The following is a 19259-nucleotide window of genomic DNA, read 5'->3' as shown; positions in this document are numbered from 1 at the left end:
TAGGGTTTTACTATAAATAAGGGGTTATAAAATTAAAATCATTTCAATTCCCCTTCTTCTACACTGCTGCAAATCTGATCTTCAAGCTTTTCCATGGCTGCAACCCTTCTTTTCCCAAATTAACCTTCTTCCCTTAAGTAAAATGTCCTAGTACCTTAGTGGTTATCATAGGCCTTGGCGAGGTGCTCCTTTCCCCCTTATTGGAAGCTGATTTTGACCATTTTTGAGTTTGGGTTTGAATTTTCATGGTGCCTCAAGGGTTATTGTTACTTCCCTCGTTGTCCCCAACAAAACCTAGAAGTATCGTCAGATTCGGAGCAGTTTCCTTCCGATAGGGATTTGAGATTTCATCTCAAAGTGAGATAGGGGATGTTTTAGATTTATATAATTATTGTATTGATTGTTTTATAAGCTTATACAACATGTATGCATGTCTCTGTAATTAATCTAGAATTTAATTTAATTATTTTATTTGTATAAGATTTAATTCTCATGGTTGTTTATAGCTTGAAATTAAATTGTGGCATGCTATTTAATTTAGCCTTGATATGTTCATTAACATATATTAAATTGGGAGGATCTGAATAAGCATTGCAACTTTTATTTAATTTTTCACTTGTATGAAAATTTAATTCACATGAGCGTAGCTAGCATGGAATAAACTTGTAATTTTATATTAAATTAGGCCTTAGTATGTTCTTTAACATATGTGAATTTGAGAATATTTGGTGTTATTTTAAAATCTAGAGAAAATTAATTAATTAGGTTAATTAATTTTATTTTAAGTGTTCTACTCACTTAATTAGATTTTTAATTTAATATTGTTGATGAGCTTGGCATGTTCTATCATATACATTAATTTGAGAATAATTGAATAGGTTTTGAGACTTTTATTTAATTATTTTCTCTGTATGGAATTTAATTCACATGATTGTACCTAACTTGGAATGAACTTACAATGTGATATTAAATTAGGCCTTAATATGTTCATTAGCATACATGAAAATGAGAATATTTGAATGAGTGTGGAGAACTTTATTTGATTATTTTCTTATATGAAATTTAACTTACCTAGTTGTGAGTTAGGTAGAAATAACTTGTAAAGTATTATTAAACTAAGCCTTGACCTTTGACTTGTATTAATTTTAGAATATTTTGAGTTACTTTGTAATCTTAAGAATTTAATTATTTAATTTAATTAAATTCCATTATATGCTTCCATTGAGGTAGTTAGGTATTGAAGTTGTTTTCATGCTTAACTTGTAAAATTGGAACTTGTTGTATGATTACATTATAGTATTCCATATGTGAAAGTTATAGTTTAACTTACTTATATACACATTATATATTTGACATGTCGTATGCCATTGTAGCTTGAAAATATATGACGAATATTAAGTGTTTTACTTGACTTGTTTGTGCATGGTAGTTGACTAATATATTGTGTAAATGTATTATACCTTGATGCACAACCTGTTGATTTTAGGAAAGTTTACATGGACATTAAATATGTTACAGCTGGGGCATGGCTCTAGTACGAGGGATGAAAGCTCCCCCTACAACATATAGTGTGCACTGGGTGGTTCCCTATAGGCTAGTAACCAAAAAACACCAATATATGGTTTTATTCCGGGTTTAGTGCGCACTAGGTAGCACCTTGAAGGCTAGTAACCCGAGATCACGTGTTTGGTCATTGAGACAGTAAGTCCTTGTCTTTCCGCAACTACTTGATTTCCCATTCAATTTCAAATTGTTTAATATGGATTATTTATAACTTGTGATGTGGTGTTTGACATTTCAATTAGATGTAATATACATGTGCTTAGTATACTTGCATGTCTTATTTTTCAATACAAGTTAATAGCACTAAATTGTCATAACTTGTAGTTTCCATAGTTTAGATTTCAAGTTATTAACTTTGATAATCTATACCTTAATGCGTTGTATTAAAAGTTCTAATGTTAGTTAAAATTGCATTAATATTGTAATTTGGGTATTAATTGTTTAATGTAGCCTAGGATGATTTCTTAGACTCATTTGGAACATAGACGTTAGATGGCATGAACCGTTTTGGTTATTTTCGCATTTTAGGTTACAAGTTGATAACTTTGAATACCTATGTCTTGTTACACTATACTATATGCTCCTGTGTTGTTAAATTGCATGAATGATGTGGTTTATGCTATAAATGCTCCAGGGTAGCTTAGGATGCTCCCTGAGTCTCACCTTTGACATAGACACTAGGTGGCATAACCGTATGAATTGATTTATACTAACTTAATAAGTTTGTAAAATGTTAGGTCTATGCATGCTCATCTCCTACGAGTAGCTTTATGTTACTCACCCACGTAGTGGGGATATTTTTCAGGTACATGATGTAAGATTTGAGGCTTTGCATTTACTTTGGGATGTCTTGTAAACTTAAAGTATCTATTTTATGAAAATGTTAACATGAAATGCTATTTTTGATTCAAAATGTCAAAAATTGTATATTTGGTTCTAAATATGTAATGAGCACCTAAGTGCGCCATTTGTAATGTATTTGACATGTATGTAATGAGGCCATGGGCCAAGGCCATTTTATTTGTAGTCTAAGTTTATTTCTAAGCTAGTTTATTAAAAAATAGAAAAATGCAATGTTTTACCTTCATTACTTTTGCATAGGGTGTGGGAAATGAGCTTTAGCACTTTCATAGGGTTTATTTATTTATGCATGAAGTGTGGTGCTGGTGTTGTCGTCGTCCCACCATAAGCTTAAGAGTATGCATTAAGAGGAGGACCAAGTTTTACATTTATAAAAGTCACTACTACCTTCACTAAAAATATAGTTAGGGTGAGTAGGGATCGTCCCAAGGGATTGAGTTGTCGTACTAGCTTGAGGAATCACAATTAGGGTTAGTAGGTCGAGTGATCAAACAAATAGCTGGTTAGTTGATTAAACTAGAGAACAAATTAAACTAAATAATTGAATGCAATAAAGAGTAAGAAAGAGAGAAAGATCTTGGGGTTTAGAGGTCACCACCAAACAATACTTTTCTACACCCTTAACAAGTGACTAATGAGGGAAATGTGTGTTGCAATACTAATGTGTGTGTGTGTTTGGTTGATTCAATTAGCAAGGATGACCAATTAAGTATATATTGTCTACGCAATATGTTAAAAGCACAATATATCTAACAATTAAGTGTATATTGTCTAAGTAGCATGTGAAAAGCACAATATATCTAACAAGTCATTAATCATTTCTTTAAGCTCACAAGCCAAATACACAATAAGGTTAGAGACATATGCTACTTGCATTCAAAAGTATGGAATATTAAACAATAAGCATGGATTGTCCTTCCATTTAACAACTATACTACTACTACACTACAATTAAGTTAATGACATGAAATTAAATTAATTAAGCTAAGGGAGAGGCACAATCCATCAAGAAATGAGTATGAACCATCAAGAAAATTACAAGAGCATTCCATTAAGCACTATATTTTGACAATCTCTAGATCTAAGGCATTAATACACATAGACATGCATTAATAACACAAGAAATAGAGACAAACACATGAATATCTATTCTAGCATACATAGACATATGAATAGAATGAAATGATCAATTGGAAGTATTAAACCACATAAATCATTGAATAAACAAGATCTATATATATATAAGTGCCAAAACATGTATTACAACACTAATCCCTCAATAATACACAAAATCAAGATGTAGAAAGCATGCTTGGGTCTAACTCTAGCCCCAAGAGGATGTCTAGCCACTCATGGTAATGCTTTTCTAACCCTCAAGGGTAAACTCCATGGAAGAAATCTACTCCTTGGTTGATGAAGAGCTCCCAAGCTTGTGTCTCTAGCCTTCTCCTCCTTTCTTCCTCCCTAAGAATAGCCTCTATTGTGATAGATGGATCCTTCTCAAAAAGTGTATCATATTCTATATATAGGTAGGTCAAGTGACGCATAAAATGAGCTGGGGTAATGCACAAAATATTCCCCAATGATTGGATAAAGACAGCTTTCAATGAGCTGAAAATTTAACTTTTTCGCACTAGAGGAAGTTCGATCGATCGAACCTTGGACTTGGATCGATCGAACTTAGCTGAGATCTATCGAACTGAAGTTGGATCGATCCTCAATGGCTGCGCCTTTTTGAATAAAAACAAATCTGAGATATTTCGAAGATATTTTTGGGAAAAGGACAAAAGTGGTTGGTAGGGTGGTACAACTAGATAAGATCAATCATTTGGATAAGGATAAGGTAGTTCGATCGATCGAAGAATGATGTTGGATCGATCGAACTTTTGAGATCTCTGAAAATGTCATTATGGCTCAGATTCATCTTGAAGTGCCGAGATCGATCATGTTGGATCGATCGAACTTTGATCTGAGATCGATCGAAGATGTTAATTCCACCTTTTTCTTCATTTTGCTTCCACTTGGCTCCTTTCTTTGATTCATCCCAGAATTGCTTCATTTCTGCTCTTATTTGGCTGAGTTAACTTATTTTCGGGATAAGTGCCTGAAAATGGAAATAACACGAAATCAATCTAAAACGGTAAAGTAAGATAAATAAAGGTACTAGAATGCCTAAGTTTAGGTGGTTTAAATACGCACTTTTCAGCACTCATCATGTAGCTAAGGCCAAACGATCTTTTGAAATCATTTTATAATTTTAGTTTCAAGTTTCTCTTTTAAAAGTCATTTTTGACAAAATTTGAGGTTTAATAGGTGATAGTTTGTATTTAGCGACCATTAAGGCCGTAAACCATTGGAACGTGTGTAAATATGTATATTACGTTTGCGTGAATGCTCACCTTGAACAAAATATCACATTTGTTTGAAATGGATACTTGTTGGTCTTAAGTTTTCCATTTAAGACATTTTCTTTGCATTTTGAGGTTCGGATAAGTCGTATTTTACATTGGGCATTTTTGGGAGCCGCGGACCATTCCCGCAAGCTTAAAATCACTAAATACGTTTGCGTGCATAATCGTTTTAGCATACAACACCTTTTAGGGTCAAATAAATACTTGGTGCAAAGTTGTTCATTTTTTTTTTTTTTTTCGTTTTTGACCCATCTAATCTAAGGGCATTTTGGAAATTTCTTTTGAAAAATAAATTCCGATCTTAACATGGTCATATAAAAAATGAGATTTTAGGGGGGTTTCTTTGCAACTTTTTTCTAAAAAATGTCGTCTCGGTCTCAAAAACCCCGCGTCATATCTGATTTTCTGTGCGCACATACAATTTTTGAAAAAGTCTGTTGTAAGGGCATTTTAAGGATTTGACGTAAAAAATAAAATTTTCTTTTGACATGGTCAGCTTGGAAAAATTATTTTAAAGGGGATTTTTTCTTTGTGTTTTTCCAAAAAAACATCATTTAGTGACTCAAAACAGCACACAAATTTCAGCAATTTGCACAAATCATTATTTACCGCTGTCAAAACACTATTCACGGCCGCGACGACGTCAAAACTTTGTTTTGACTTTTCTCTTCCATCCAAATTCCGAATCAAGTGATTATTGAGTTTAACTTGATTAATTTTTCACTATTTTTTCAATGGTGTGCTCGTTAGCACCCAGATCTTGCTGAAAATTACTATTTTGCCCTTAAGGCTAAACTTGTCCGGTTTTTTTTTTTTTTTTTTTTTTAAATTGCTTCCGCTATACTTTCTTATGAGTTCTGTGACTTCATGGGAAGTCACAGATGTGTCTTGGGAATGATGTACATTTTCAGAGACGTTGCTTCCATGTAAATAGACTGTTTTGACCTTAGGGGTTTCTTTTGGTCTTTTTTTGATCTTTTATTCCGTGTCGGTTCTCGTGGAGTTCTGTGGCCTCATGAAAGGTCACTTTGGTGTCCTAGGGATGTTGTATATACCTAGAGACCTTGTTTCTGTTTTCGCTTCCGCATTTCGGATCTATTATCGAGTCAAACTTCGGTTCATTACAGGACGCACTAACTTGAAAAATCAGGGCCGTCACAATTGAAACACCACCAAGTACTTAAAAAAATAGAAAATAAATGAGGAAGTAGAGAAGTGGATGGCTTTGATACCATCTTTAAAATATTAAGAGAGAATACATACAATGTATTATATTGATATGAGATAAGCAATATACACGTGTACATGAGGTTTATAAAGGTGAGGATATGGGGATAGGTAAATAAGTGTTGCCCAAAGGACTCTATACATGTAAGTAAGGTGGCGGTTATACAAGATAAAAACCCTAACCCTAATGATCTAACAGGTCCACCCCCATATTTTATCTTTTGTGTAATGTGCAAGTGAAGTGCTTGGAAAGTGATTCAAGTTAGCTTTCAAGGCGGAAGTGTGGTAATGTACCCCTGCTTTCTCACCTATAATGAAATTAAAAAGGCAAGACAAATGTGCTTGGGACTTTTATTTTTCTGTTTTCCCTCGGCTAGTGGGAGAAGACTAAAGTACCCTGACTTGCTTAATTGCATTACCGGTACTGTAAAGGAGATTCCAATATAAAGGCAACATGCACAGTATATTTATATATTGAAGCCCATTTATACATGAGCAATTCTACAACTAAGGATGGATTGTTTTTGTTGACTAAAAAAAATTATTTATTTATTTATTTTTTGGTCCACCAAAAATTCTTGTCAGTAACAAATAAAAATAATACATCTTATTTTGAGTTTCTATCATTTTTCATTTTATACGCAGTTGTCTATATGTATTTATATATTTAACTAAATAATGACGACTTATTAAATCATACTTAATACTAGTATATTCTTTCATTTCAACTCTAGTTTTTGTACAAAATCTATTTTTGTGGATGTCAGGGTTTGAAATTTAGCACCTACAAGATTGATGATGGTGACAACAATGACAATAATAATACTGATAAGGGTAATTAGTTTTATTTGTCTAAAGAATACTGTATTTTGTTCTTTTTCTTTTATTTTTTATTTTTGAAATTTTAAAACAATTTATAAAATATTAAAATGTGTAGCGAAGCCACAATAGTGAAAGATTGACAATCTACAGACCGAACAAAACACCCTAATTTTAAAGAAAATATAATTACGTATTTTTAAGAGAGGTTTATTTAAATTAGGGTAAATTGCAGTAACACCTTTCCAGGTTTGTCTAAAAGATAGGTAAGTACAACTTAAGCCATTTTTTAACAATGACACCCACTAAATTTGGAAAACTAGACAAGACACCCCAACCATAATGAAAATACATATTTACCCTATGACCAACTAAAATGACCATACTACTCTAAGTGAATATACAACCACATGTATACAAATTTCTACCTTCAACACCACCATCGCCAACATCACCCACCACTGCCCACCCCCTCTTTCTCTCTCTCCACTCATCGGTCATCCCACTCACGAGTCACCAGTCACCACTACTGTAACATCCACAATGCAAATTGGTCATTGATTCTATCGAACTCACATGCAGTTGCAGATGTTGAATCAACTGCATGTGATTTTCATTACTCACCACCACATGCTGATTAAAATCGTCCATTTCTTTTATTTCTTCTTTTTCCCAAATTGGTGTTCATCAAAATTTGTTGTATTAAAGTCCCTGCTAGCTACAAATTAAAGTCTGTTCTTCCATTCCTTGGGTCTTTACTTTATTCCCCAAACCTTCAATCTCTTAATCTAAGTAGATGTTGCATGTACCAATCAATATTAATTTTTACATGCTTCTTAGTTAACCATTTTGACGATCTTTTGATGTAAATCAGAAAACAATTTTATTAGCTAATTACCCATATGTCATTTATTTTTATTTAAGATATATCAGTTTCTCATTATTACTCTGTATTTCTTTAAAATTGGTAATTGTTGAACCAGCCTTTCATTAAGTTCTTAATTACATATATATATATAAACAACTCAATAATTATTAAATAATGACAACAGAATTGTAATGATAAGGACCCTCGTGCATGTATGTTAAAATTTCTATCCTTATCAGGACAAATGCAGATCTTTCTCTTAAGATTTCAAGATTTTTTCATGTAACTAAAGACATATTAGACATTTCATGTCACTTAAGGCTGTGTTTGGCTCATTATTTACAAAATGGGGTGTCATTGTTCAAGTTTGCAAGTCTAAGTGGCAAGTGGATCACACTCTCTTCAATTTGTATCTACTAATCTTTTAGGCAAACATAGAGAGATGTCACTGCAGTTTATATATAAAAATCTTGACTTTCATATGTAAATCTCAATTGCTATACAAATGTTTTCCACTTCTAAACTTATTGGTTACATATGACATTGCTCATCTATTTATAGCTTTATGTCTATTCTCTCTAGTTTTCTAAATAAATGCCCTTCACTAATTACAATTTTCCAAACTCTTTACCATTCTAAAATTTTCTACTCTCTGCAAATATTCTAGAAACTTTCAATTTTCTCCTAACACTCCCATATTCTGAAAGATAAACTTCACTTATTTTATGTGCAGACATTATTTTCAACACCCACATGTTGCGTGTATGGTGTAACTTCTCTTGAACTAGACGAGCGTGACAATAAGATACCAGAGATTTTAAGAGTTAAATTAAGTTGTATTTGAAAATTAAGATTTATAATATATATATATTGAATTTTAAGGGTATAGAATTTATTTATTTTTTCCGCAAACAAAAACAACACTACACAATAACAAAATTACATATGACATGCGTTACTAACATAAGGATGTTATCCAACAAACAAAATCACCAAAAGAAGTACAAGTCATTCCAAGCCCTCCAAAACATCCCAAGACAAAAGGAATTCAGGCCGCGTGATCTACATAATCTGTAAAAAGAACCCAGAAGTGGTGGTACTAACTTTCCCCACGCACCAGCAGAATAGGCTTGACTTAAGAAAGTGAAATTAATAATTTTATTAAGTTAAAATAATTACTCCTAAAAAGTGAGAATCAATGTGCATGTATATAACACCAATTAACACACTAACTCACTAGAAATACTTTTTAAGTTTTTAAAACTTACTGTATTTAGGATTAAAATATGTGTATAACATTATTAGTATTGATGTGTAAAATGTAAAGTAACTGTGTGTTATATATAATAACTTTTCTTGAAAAAAATTGAGCCATAATGGTGATGGTCCTACACGATTTTGGGTTAATTTATAAAATTCTTCTGAACTATAAAAATGTTTGTATCATCCCTTTGTATACGCGGTATAATGTAATTTTTATTTTGGGTTAATTTGTCACTCTGTTGCTCCATAGGGGCTTGGGCAACATTTGGGCTATTTTGTTATTCTCTTTGGTTGCTTGGATCTAAAATATTTGGGCCCTGTATCTGAGCTTTGTCTCTTTAGTTAGCCTGAGCTAACTATTCTTTCTGTATCTTTGGTTTTAATCAATAAAATCTTATTAACCTTTCAAAAAAAAATATTTGCCCTTCGCAGCTGAGAAGGAACCAACCATCTCTGCATTGCTCACATGGTACAATTATAGAATGATACTTGTCCATTTTGAATTTAAAATGTATAAAAATAAAAAATAAATATAAATATTAACCTGCCCTCTCTTATATATAAAATTCAAAATATATCAGTTGATATCATGCGAAGGAAGTTACTTAGAAGTTCTTTAATTTTGCTTTGCAATTTCATTGCAAATATTTTCTCCATCATCTCTGCCTCAAAAGTCATTTTCTTTGTGACTTTTTCCAGCCTCCCCTTTTGCAAGTCTAGAATCTTTCCTCCATCTCCACCTCAAAGTCATATTGTAGGTGACCATTTTCATACCTCCCTTTCTATAGACTCCCACAATCTTGGAGAGAAATTAAGAAACCAGAGAGAGAGAGAGAGAGAGAGAGAGAGAGAGAGAGAGAGAGAGAGAGATTTCATTGTTGGCTCAAAATAATTTCCAAGAAAACACAACATAACTTCCAAGAAGAAAATTTGATTATTTTGCAACCGTCAAGGGAATTGCCAAGTCCTCGTACATCCAAATATATATAAATATAAACATTCTCCAAGCATTCCTTTCATCACCCAATAATACTCTCTCTCTCTCTCTCTCTCTCTCTCTCTCTCTCTCTCTCTCTCTCTCTGTCTCTCTCTCTCACACACACACACAATGGAATGGACACCAACAAAGAACATCTCATCTGTACTTCTATTTTTCTTCAGGATTCTCTTTTCTCCAGACATCAAAGTCTATAACTTTTTCTCGTATGTCCAGCATTTCTTCCAAATTCTGATGGCATTTGTCTCCTCCACCAAGTGGAAACTTTGGGCCAACATAAAAGCCCAAAAAACCGAGCCACTGAACCAGCAGTTTTGCTTTCAGGAGAAGCCCAATGAGGAGGCCCAACTATGTAGTAAAGACCTAAAGATGGTGATGGACAGCTTGGGCATATTTTTATCTGTATCTGACGATTCTGACCCTTGTGGTGACAAGTTTGGAGTGGATGAGTTATCAGAACTATTTGATGAGGAAGAGCCTAGCTTGGAAGAGTTGAAGGAAACTTTTGATGTGTTTGATGAGAACAAAGATGGGTTCATAGATGCAATAGAGCTGCAGAGAGTTCTCTGCATTTTGGGCCTCAAGGAAAGATCAAAAGTGGAGGATTGCAGAAAGATGATTAGTGCATTTGATGAAAATGGTGATGGAATCATTGATTTTGATGAGTTTCTGAAATTTATGGAGATATGTAATACCTAAAAATACATACATACATATACATACATACATACATATATATATATATATATGCAGTACTTGTTATATTAAGTCATGTCTCCTATCATATGTCAGTTTTGCTAGAAATTGTGAAAAAATAATAATAATAATAATAAATAAATAAATTAGGCTTGACCCTTCTTAAATAACACGTCTACTTATTGAATTTTTATTTTTTTTTCAATGTACAATAATTGATTACAAATATAAACACCTTAGTTTTGTTGAATACTCTAAATCATACTGGTTTACTAACCCAATTACTATAATTTCCTCTTAAAATTGAACATTGAGGAGAAATTATTAAATAATTTTGGACCATCTATGATCCAGTCTAACAAAATAACTTTTGTTCAGAAAGTTCTCAAGATTGAGAGTTGAGCCCTCTTAGAAACATTGTGTGTGTGTGTGTGTGTGTTTTCTTTAGTTTTCGAAAGAAAAATAAAAAATTCTCCATAACTTTCAATGGACTTTTTCACAAAACATAAATTGAGAACAAAAAAGCTCCAAAGGTGTCGAAATGTGATTTTGGCTCTTTAAACTGAAACTTTTGCACTCCACTTAATTTTAGTAATGTCATTTTTATTTTATTTTTTATTCCATCCGAAGTTGATAGAATTATGGATTGATCGGATTCGAGCAGATTCACGCTTGGCCTGCCATCAATTCGATACAATTATTTATTGATTCAATCTAATCAGATAATTAGATCAAATTATTCATGAATAAAAATCTAAATTCAATTTATTATTTCTGATAATCCAATTCATCACGAATGTAATTTTTTGGTAAAAAAAAAAAAGGGAATAAAATCACATAACCTCCCAATAATTCAATCTGGTCAGATAATTAGATTAAATTATTCATGAATAAAAAACTGAGGGTAAAGTACATTGATACTTCTGAGGTTTGCCAAAAAGACACTCAGATGAAAGTTTGTCTATTTTGGAACAATAATACCCCCTCAAGTTTGATGCACCTACTAAAGACACCGCAATGGTAATGAATTGACATTTTTGCCCTTTGACTTTTATATTAACCAATTTAAATGTTGAAATGACCATTATAACCTCATACCCATAACCATTTCTTTCTTTCTCTCCTTTTTGTTCTCTCATCCTCCCAACACCACACACACACATATATATATGTATATACATATACATATATATATACATACACAAGGTGGCAGGATTGTGAATTTCCTCAACTCTCTCTTCACCGCCGGAAACTCAAAGAAGGCCACTATTTCCGGCAGATCAAAGACAAGCAGATCAGCGGTGAATCGAAGATGCTGTCGAAGAAGAAGACAAGCAGATCGGTAGTGAACTGTTGTGAGGTCCTCCCGGTCCAGGGCAAGTGTTAGAGTTAAAGACGGACCGGGAGCCATCGCTTCGAATATAGGCAGAATCGGAGCTGTGCCGGTGGGGACAGGCGCCGCCGATTTCTTCAACAGATGGGTCTAAACGAATATGGCGGATACGAGTTCGCTGTTATTGTCCTCAGCTCCAAAGCCGACTTTGCTTCCTCTAATGGGCGATGGCAGAGATGAATCGGTGGCTGCGCAGATGAGGGTGGCGGAGGAGATCTTTGGCTTTGATGATGTCGGCTGTGATGGAGGCGGTGGCAAACTCGGTGATGTGCAAGGCTGAAGACGATGATGTCATGGCTCGGCTGTGGATGATAGCGACGGCGAGATCGGCTTTGGATGATGGCGGCCGGCAAGCAAGGACGGCCAAAGAGAAAAAAAAAATGGCGGTGATGGATTCACTATTCTGTAAATGGGTCACTCTCTCTTGCTTGTTTTTTTTTTTTTTTTTTTTGGTTTGGCTTTTTAATTAATTGGTGGTGATGATTGGTGGTGAGGAGTGAAGGCTAACGATGAATCAATAGCGAAAATAAATTGGGGTGGTTGTTAGGGTGGAGATGGTGGTGGCTATGGATTTTGGTGTGGTGGTGGCGCCAAAATTAGTTGTAGGGTTTTTAGATTGATTGGGTGCTGAGAGTAATTTGGTCATTTAAGTATTTTGATATTTTATAATTAAAAATAATAAAATAGTGAAGGATAAAATGGACTTTTTACATGTTTTAAGGTTGTGTTTGGATGACAAATTTCACAAGGGGGTGTGGTTGTCGCAAAATAGGCAAACTTTCATTTGAGTGTTCTTTTACCAAATCTCAGGGGGTGTCTCTGTACTTTACCCAAAATCTAAATTCAATTTATTATTTCTGATAATCCAATTCATCAAGGGTATAATTTTTTGTTAAAAAAAATGGTAAAATCACGTAACTCCCTTTTACTATCATTTTCGTGCATAAAAAAATCACACTAAAATTAAACACCCACTTCAACTATAAAAACGTTATCACATTGCTTCATTTTTATTCGAATCCGCCAAGTCAGTGTGAATTGACAAATTTAACCTTATTATATAATTAATATGAAATTTAAAAACATATTAATTATTATTTTGCAAATTACAAATTTAACCTTATAGAGAGAGAGCGAGCGAGCTCAATAATGGTTTTTCAATCGCCTCCACACTCACATCCTATTATTCATATTCTTCTCTATCTTCAGTCAGCAATGGCATCTTTCCAAGCAACATCAACCACTCGTGTATCAATTTATATATCAACACACTACCAGGGGCGGATTTAGTATTAGCCCACCCTATTGACAATTCCTGGATCCGCCCTTACACACTACTCATCAATCACATGATTCATATATACATATATATATAAGTGTGTGTGTGTCTATATAGATGTAGATTGTCAAAGAATCGGTGTACATGATTAATTGGCATCGGAGGAGCAATACTGAAAGAGTGGATGAAGACGACCCACTTAAGGGTATGACGTGAACTCTTTTCGCTCCTGCAAAGGCTTTGAGGATGGCTTAATTCACTGTGAAGTGAGTGAATTTGATGTATGGACAAGCGAGGTGACTATTTCGGCAACCAGTAAGGTCGCTGCTAACAACCAGTAAGGTCATCACCGGCGACAACCTCATGTTGTTCGGGGATGGATGGTGCCGGCAAGGTTGGCCAAGACTTGTAACTACCATACTAAAGGAACGTATGGCAGTGGTATGGGGGATCGATATTGGTGCCGGTGAGGTTGGCCTTGTACATCTCCGGACACTTGAACTTGAACTTGACGTTATTAGCAGCTTCGGCCATGGCGGAAAGTAAGGCTCGCAAAGGGCGTTAGGAATTGTGGGAGGGCGACGCATAGCCTTTACATTTATAAATATCCGTTAGGAATTTTAGCTACTTTGTTGGAAATAGTGGCCTAGTTACACACACAACACTATACTATTTAGAAGAGAATAAAATGGAGGAAAACACTTTTTATTTCACTTTATTGAAAATGGGTACAATACATGGGTTTATATAGGCTTCAAAACATAAATGTAAATCAAAATTAACACCCCACTAACATACCATTTAGTAGGCAAAACTCCCACTAACCCACTAACATGACCATTTAGTAGGTAAAACTCCCACTAACCCACTAACATGACCATTACTAGTTGTAACTCTCATGCCCCCCACTAACTCTAATAAAAAAAACTCACATAAATATAAAATACCAAATAAAAAAGCACCTATGACTTTCAAAGACATTTTAAAATATAATAAAGTTTAATTTCTAACACCCCCTTTAAACTTGATTTTTTTTCAACTCCAAACAAACTCCTTAACTTGTGATAATCTGCAGACTTGAAGGGCTTAGTGAAAATATCCGTAACTTGATCTTGTGACTTGATGAACTTGAGCTCCACTTCCTTCTTGGTTATGCATTCTCTAATGAAATGAAATATTGTATCAATATGCTTGCTTCGTTCATGAAATATCAATATGAAGTGGTTGCAACATATTCTGCTTCACAAGTTGAGAGGGTGATAATGGGTTGCTTCTTTAAACACCATGTAAAGGCAACATTTCCCATGAAAAAACAATAGCCAGAAGTACTTTTTCTATCATCCAAATCTCCGGCCCAATCACTATCAGAATAACCCACAAGTTTGAAATCATTAGAAAATTAATAGAATAACCCAAAATCAAGGTTACCTTTGATGTAACGAATAATCCTCTTAGCCACCTTGAAATGAGTTATGGTGGGTCTTTCCATAAACCTACTAACAAATCCAACCGCAAATAATATGTCCGGCCTTGTGCATATTAAGTATCTCAAGCTTCCAACAAGACTTTTGAAAAATGTTGGATCCACCGACTCTCCATCTTCATCTCTTGACAATTTAATTCTAACTTCCATGGGTTTGTTCACCAATTTACAATCTTCCATCTTGAATTTCTTGAGAATTTCCTTAGCATAGCCTTCTTGGTGAATGAAAATTCCATCCTTCATTTGCTTGACCTCAATGCCAAGATAATAAGTTATGATGCCAATGTCCGTCATCTCAAACTCTCAAGCTATAACCTTCTTGAAATCTTCAAACATTTTTGGATTGCTACCTGTGAAGATTAAATTATCCACATACAAGCAAACAAAAAATATATCTCCATTCTCACTTACTTTGGAGTAAAGAGCATGTTCATATGGGCACTTTGAAAAATTATTGTCTTAAAAATATTTGTCAATTCGCTTATTATTCCACGCCCTTAGTGCTTGCTTCAAGCCATATAAAGCCTTTTTCAATTTCAAGACTTTGTTTTCTTGCCCCTTTACAACATAACCCGAGGGTTGTTGAATATACACCTCTTCTTCAAGAAACCCATTCAAGAAAGCCGATTTCACATCCATTTGGTGGATTCTCCAATTGTTTTGGGCTGCCAAAGAAATTAACAATCTAATTGTTTCCAAATGAGCTACGGGTGCAAATACCTCATCATAGTCAATTTCAGGCTTTTGGTTGTACCACTTGGCGACCAATCTTGCTTTATATTTTTCAACTTCACCATTTGCATTTGTGATGTTTTCGATTTTCAGCATTTTTCATTTTTCTGGAATTTTGTCGCCGCAAGGGCATTTTCGTCATTTCACGTTTTGCGCACCGGACACTGTGGGGTGTACCGGGTGTGTCGGTGAGTTGGTTGGAGCATTTCATTGAGTCCAGGACTCTTTGAAATGCAGGGTTGTCCATTTTCACATTTTTTTTCTGTTTTTCGGACCGGACGGTCCCGTGTGGGATCCGCTACTGGAATTGTTGTGCACGGGAATTTTGGTTGGGTCCATTTGCATTTCACACATTTTATTTTATGTGTTTTAAGTGGCATTTTTATGGTGGTGCATATTCATATACATATATTTTGTGGTATAGAATTGCAAAAAAAGAAAAGAGAAAAGAAAAGAAAATTTGTGGGCCCCACCACTAACTACATAAGCGGTCTAGAGACCACTTTTTCATTCCATTGTCTCTCTCCCCGCTGGTTCTTCCTTTCCCTCAATTTCTCTTCATTTTTCTTTTTCTTTTGAGAAGCAAACTTTGATCCAAGATCCCATCTTCATTATTTGATGATTTAAAGTGCCATTTGAGGCAAAACGGAGAGGACGACGAGCTCTACGCGTGAGTACCAACAATTTCAGCTTTGAGCCTCCCTTTGGATTTCGAATTTGGAGACCCATTTTAAGGGTTTTGCATTAAACTTGAGCTAGGGGTTCTTAATTCATGTTATCTTGCTCCTTGGTGAATTATATCTCCTAAAATGATGCAAGCATGTTTAATTTGAATGTTAACTATTTTAAAGATCTTCTAATGCTTCGTTTGGTTGGAGGGATGGAAAAATGGATAGAAGAGATAGAAGGATGGATGGATGAGGAATCCCTAGGGAACGGAAGGTGTCTCCTCTATTTTTTGTTTGTTTGAATGAAATGGATAGTAGAAAGGATGGATGGGGTGATACTTTTTTTTGTTTGGTTGGAAGGAAGGGAAAGAGATTTTTTATATTTTTTTACCAATATATCCTCACTATATAAAATAATAAAAAGTAGATATCCATTTGAATTTTTTTGAAAAGGTTAAAATTGGAAATTGTATATTGTTGGTAGTTATTCATTTTCTCTCTCCTCCCTTCCCCCCCAAAATTGGGCGAATAAAAAAATATGAAGAAATGAGGGATGAAGCATCCCTCCTTGCTTCCTCCCTCTCTTCCCTTCCCTCCAACCAAACACGAAAACCCTCATCCATCCCTCCTTTCATCTATCCCTCCTCAATCCATCCCTTCAACCAAACATAACATAAGTGTTGTTTAGAAAATACATGATTATGTATATGAAAAGCATGCTTAGATGTTGTTTGGTTATGTGTAATGTGTTAATAAATTACTTGAGACGATAAAAATGGAATTTGCTTAATTGTGTAGTGTAATTTCTCTAAATTCTATGACATTGAAAGCATGTGACATATACATGTGCATTATCATTGGGTTCTCATGAAGGAAATTGTTTTGAAATGAAAATGGGAATTTTGGGGAAAATGTTTTTGATGAATTGGTTTTGTGAAAACCCGGTCGCCGCGGGGGTACCAAAGGGCCAGAGGGTTAATATAGCCTAGAGGGAATTAGGGAGATTGCCCTAGCGTAGTTGAGATAGCTGGGCCCAAAATGACACCGCGGGGGTACTAAGGGACACTAGCCAATCCTTCTCTCGTGTTGCTGCGGGGTCACCAAAAGGCGGGTTATATTAACCGTTTGAAAGTGATGGTTTTGGAATGAAAATGAGGAGCGACATTGACATGCATGGCATTTCGTTGCATTGCATTGATTATATTGAATTTGTTATTATGTTGTGTATTCCCGAAATGATATGACCCTATTTCCCATTACTCTATTCTTTGTATGGATTCACGGGGACACAAGAGGCGTGTCTTAAGTGCTACCTACTGAGCGATTCGCTCACCCCATTATATCTAACATTTTTCAGGTCATGGAAAGGAATTGACGGATGATAATCCATGACGATGGCCGCTTGTTATACGCCAAAATAATGTAGTGAATGTGCGGTTCAAGAAAAGCCTTTTAGGTCAACTTTAAATTTATAAAAACCACTACCAATACTACTACTAAAGTAGCAAGAGTGAGTAGGGATCGTCCCAAGGGATTATACGTGTTAGAATTTAACTTCAACTCTAGCGTATCACAAGATTGCAAAAGATAGAGATTGGTTGATTAAACTAGAAAACAATTAATTAAAATGACAGTGAAATAAAACTAATTAGAGTTAGGGATTTAAGATATATGAAGAGATGACTTAGGGTGTTGGAGTCACCACTAAACTTGTGTAATTAACTACTTGTTTTCCATTAATGGGGAATACATTGTTATGAACAAAATGCGACTACCAATTACAATATTGAGCATGGACCATCTAATTTATATATGAATTGTCTACCTAAACTAAGTGTAGCACAACCTATCAATTTTAAGCATGACCCATCTAAGTATCAACTATTGTAACACACATCAATCTAGAGAATCATGGAATTTGTAATAATAAGTCATGGAATATCTAAGCAAGCATAGATTGTCTAACTACCTACAACTATGAATTAAATTGTAGAACAACACATCAAACATAAGAATAAACCACCAAATGAATTGACAAATCCATTCAATGAAAACCCATGCTTAGCCATCACTAAATCCTTAATTAATCACACATAGATATGCAACCAACATAGAGAATCTAGTGTAGAGATCAATTCCCCAAATAATCACACATAATTCATGAAATTCACAAGGCTAGAACACTAATCACAACAATATATATAGATCCCCAAAAATAGAAATATAAGAGTTTAGATTACACAAGATTTAGGGCTCATCCAAGCCCTAAGTGTAGATCTAGCCAATCATAGAGGAGGTGGATGTGGTCATGAAATCAAGCTCCAAATATGGCTCCATCTTCTTCTTCTTCCTCTTCTTCTTCTTCTTCTTTGAAGCTCTAGAGATGGAAAGAGAGTGGATCTAGAGATGGGTCTTGAGATGTGCCTCCACTTCCCTCTTTTCTTCTAACCCTAATCTCTAACTTTGGTAAAAGAGATAAATAAAAAATACAATGTAAAAATAAAAAGATAAAAAGCTCCTTTACAAGATGGGTCACTTCCTTTTATATAGAAGATCATTTTCTTAGTCACTAAGTCAAGAATATAGCTTCAAAAATATCTAATCCCGTACTATGTGGTAGGTGGGAGTTTTGGGCGCGCGCGGAATATGACAATTCGCTGCTAGCAAAAGTTCGATCAATCAGAGAAAAAGTTCGATCGATCAGAGAAAGTTCGATCGATCTAACTTTGATTTTCAATCGATCCAACTTTGATAGATCTCAGAAAAAACGATCGATCTCAGAAAAAGTTGGATCGATCCAACTTAGCAGATTTTCAGCATTAGCCTCTTTTTGCTCCAAATCAACCTCTTTTTGCTCTGGATTATTACTAAGACTTAGTTTGACTCCAAAAAGGCCTTAAGAAACCATTTTTAGCCCATTTTAACATTATTGACCTTAAATAGACAAACACACAAATAAGTACTAAAATGAAAAAATAAGATAGATAAAGGTCCTAGAA

At 34.5% G+C, this 19259-nt stretch overlaps 2 protein-coding genes across 2 annotated transcripts; one reads left to right on the top strand and one right to left on the bottom strand.

Annotated features, from left to right (window-relative positions):
- Positions 1 to 10053: 10053 nt before the first annotated feature.
- On the top strand, positions 10054 to 10888 carry LOC132302184 (probable calcium-binding protein CML46). The gene has a single exon (XM_059799062.1). The coding sequence runs from the start codon at positions 10121 to 10123 to the stop codon at positions 10706 to 10708; it is 588 nt and encodes a 195-aa protein (XP_059655045.1). The 5' UTR covers positions 10054 to 10120; the 3' UTR covers positions 10709 to 10888.
- Positions 10889 to 14652: 3764 nt separating this feature from the next.
- Positions 14653 to 15154, bottom strand: LOC132304782 (uncharacterized mitochondrial protein AtMg00810-like). The gene is made up of 2 exons (XM_059802502.1): positions 14806 to 15154; positions 14653 to 14738 (listed from the first exon to the last, which is right to left on the bottom strand). Exons 1-2 carry the CDS (start codon positions 15152 to 15154, stop codon positions 14653 to 14655), a joined length of 435 nt encoding a protein of 144 aa, XP_059658485.1.
- Between the last annotated feature and the right edge of the window lie 4105 nt (positions 15155 to 19259).

This window comes from Cornus florida, unplaced genomic scaffold (genome assembly GCF_030987335.1).
Source record: "Cornus florida cultivar Cherokee Brave unplaced genomic scaffold, ASM3098733v1 CherokeeBrave_3.0.0_Hap2_Chr04, whole genome shotgun sequence".
Classification (NCBI taxonomy): Eukaryota; Viridiplantae; Streptophyta; class Magnoliopsida; order Cornales; family Cornaceae; genus Cornus; species Cornus florida.
Note: the sequence above shows the minus strand (reverse complement) of the source record. Positions and strands in the feature narration are given on the sequence as shown.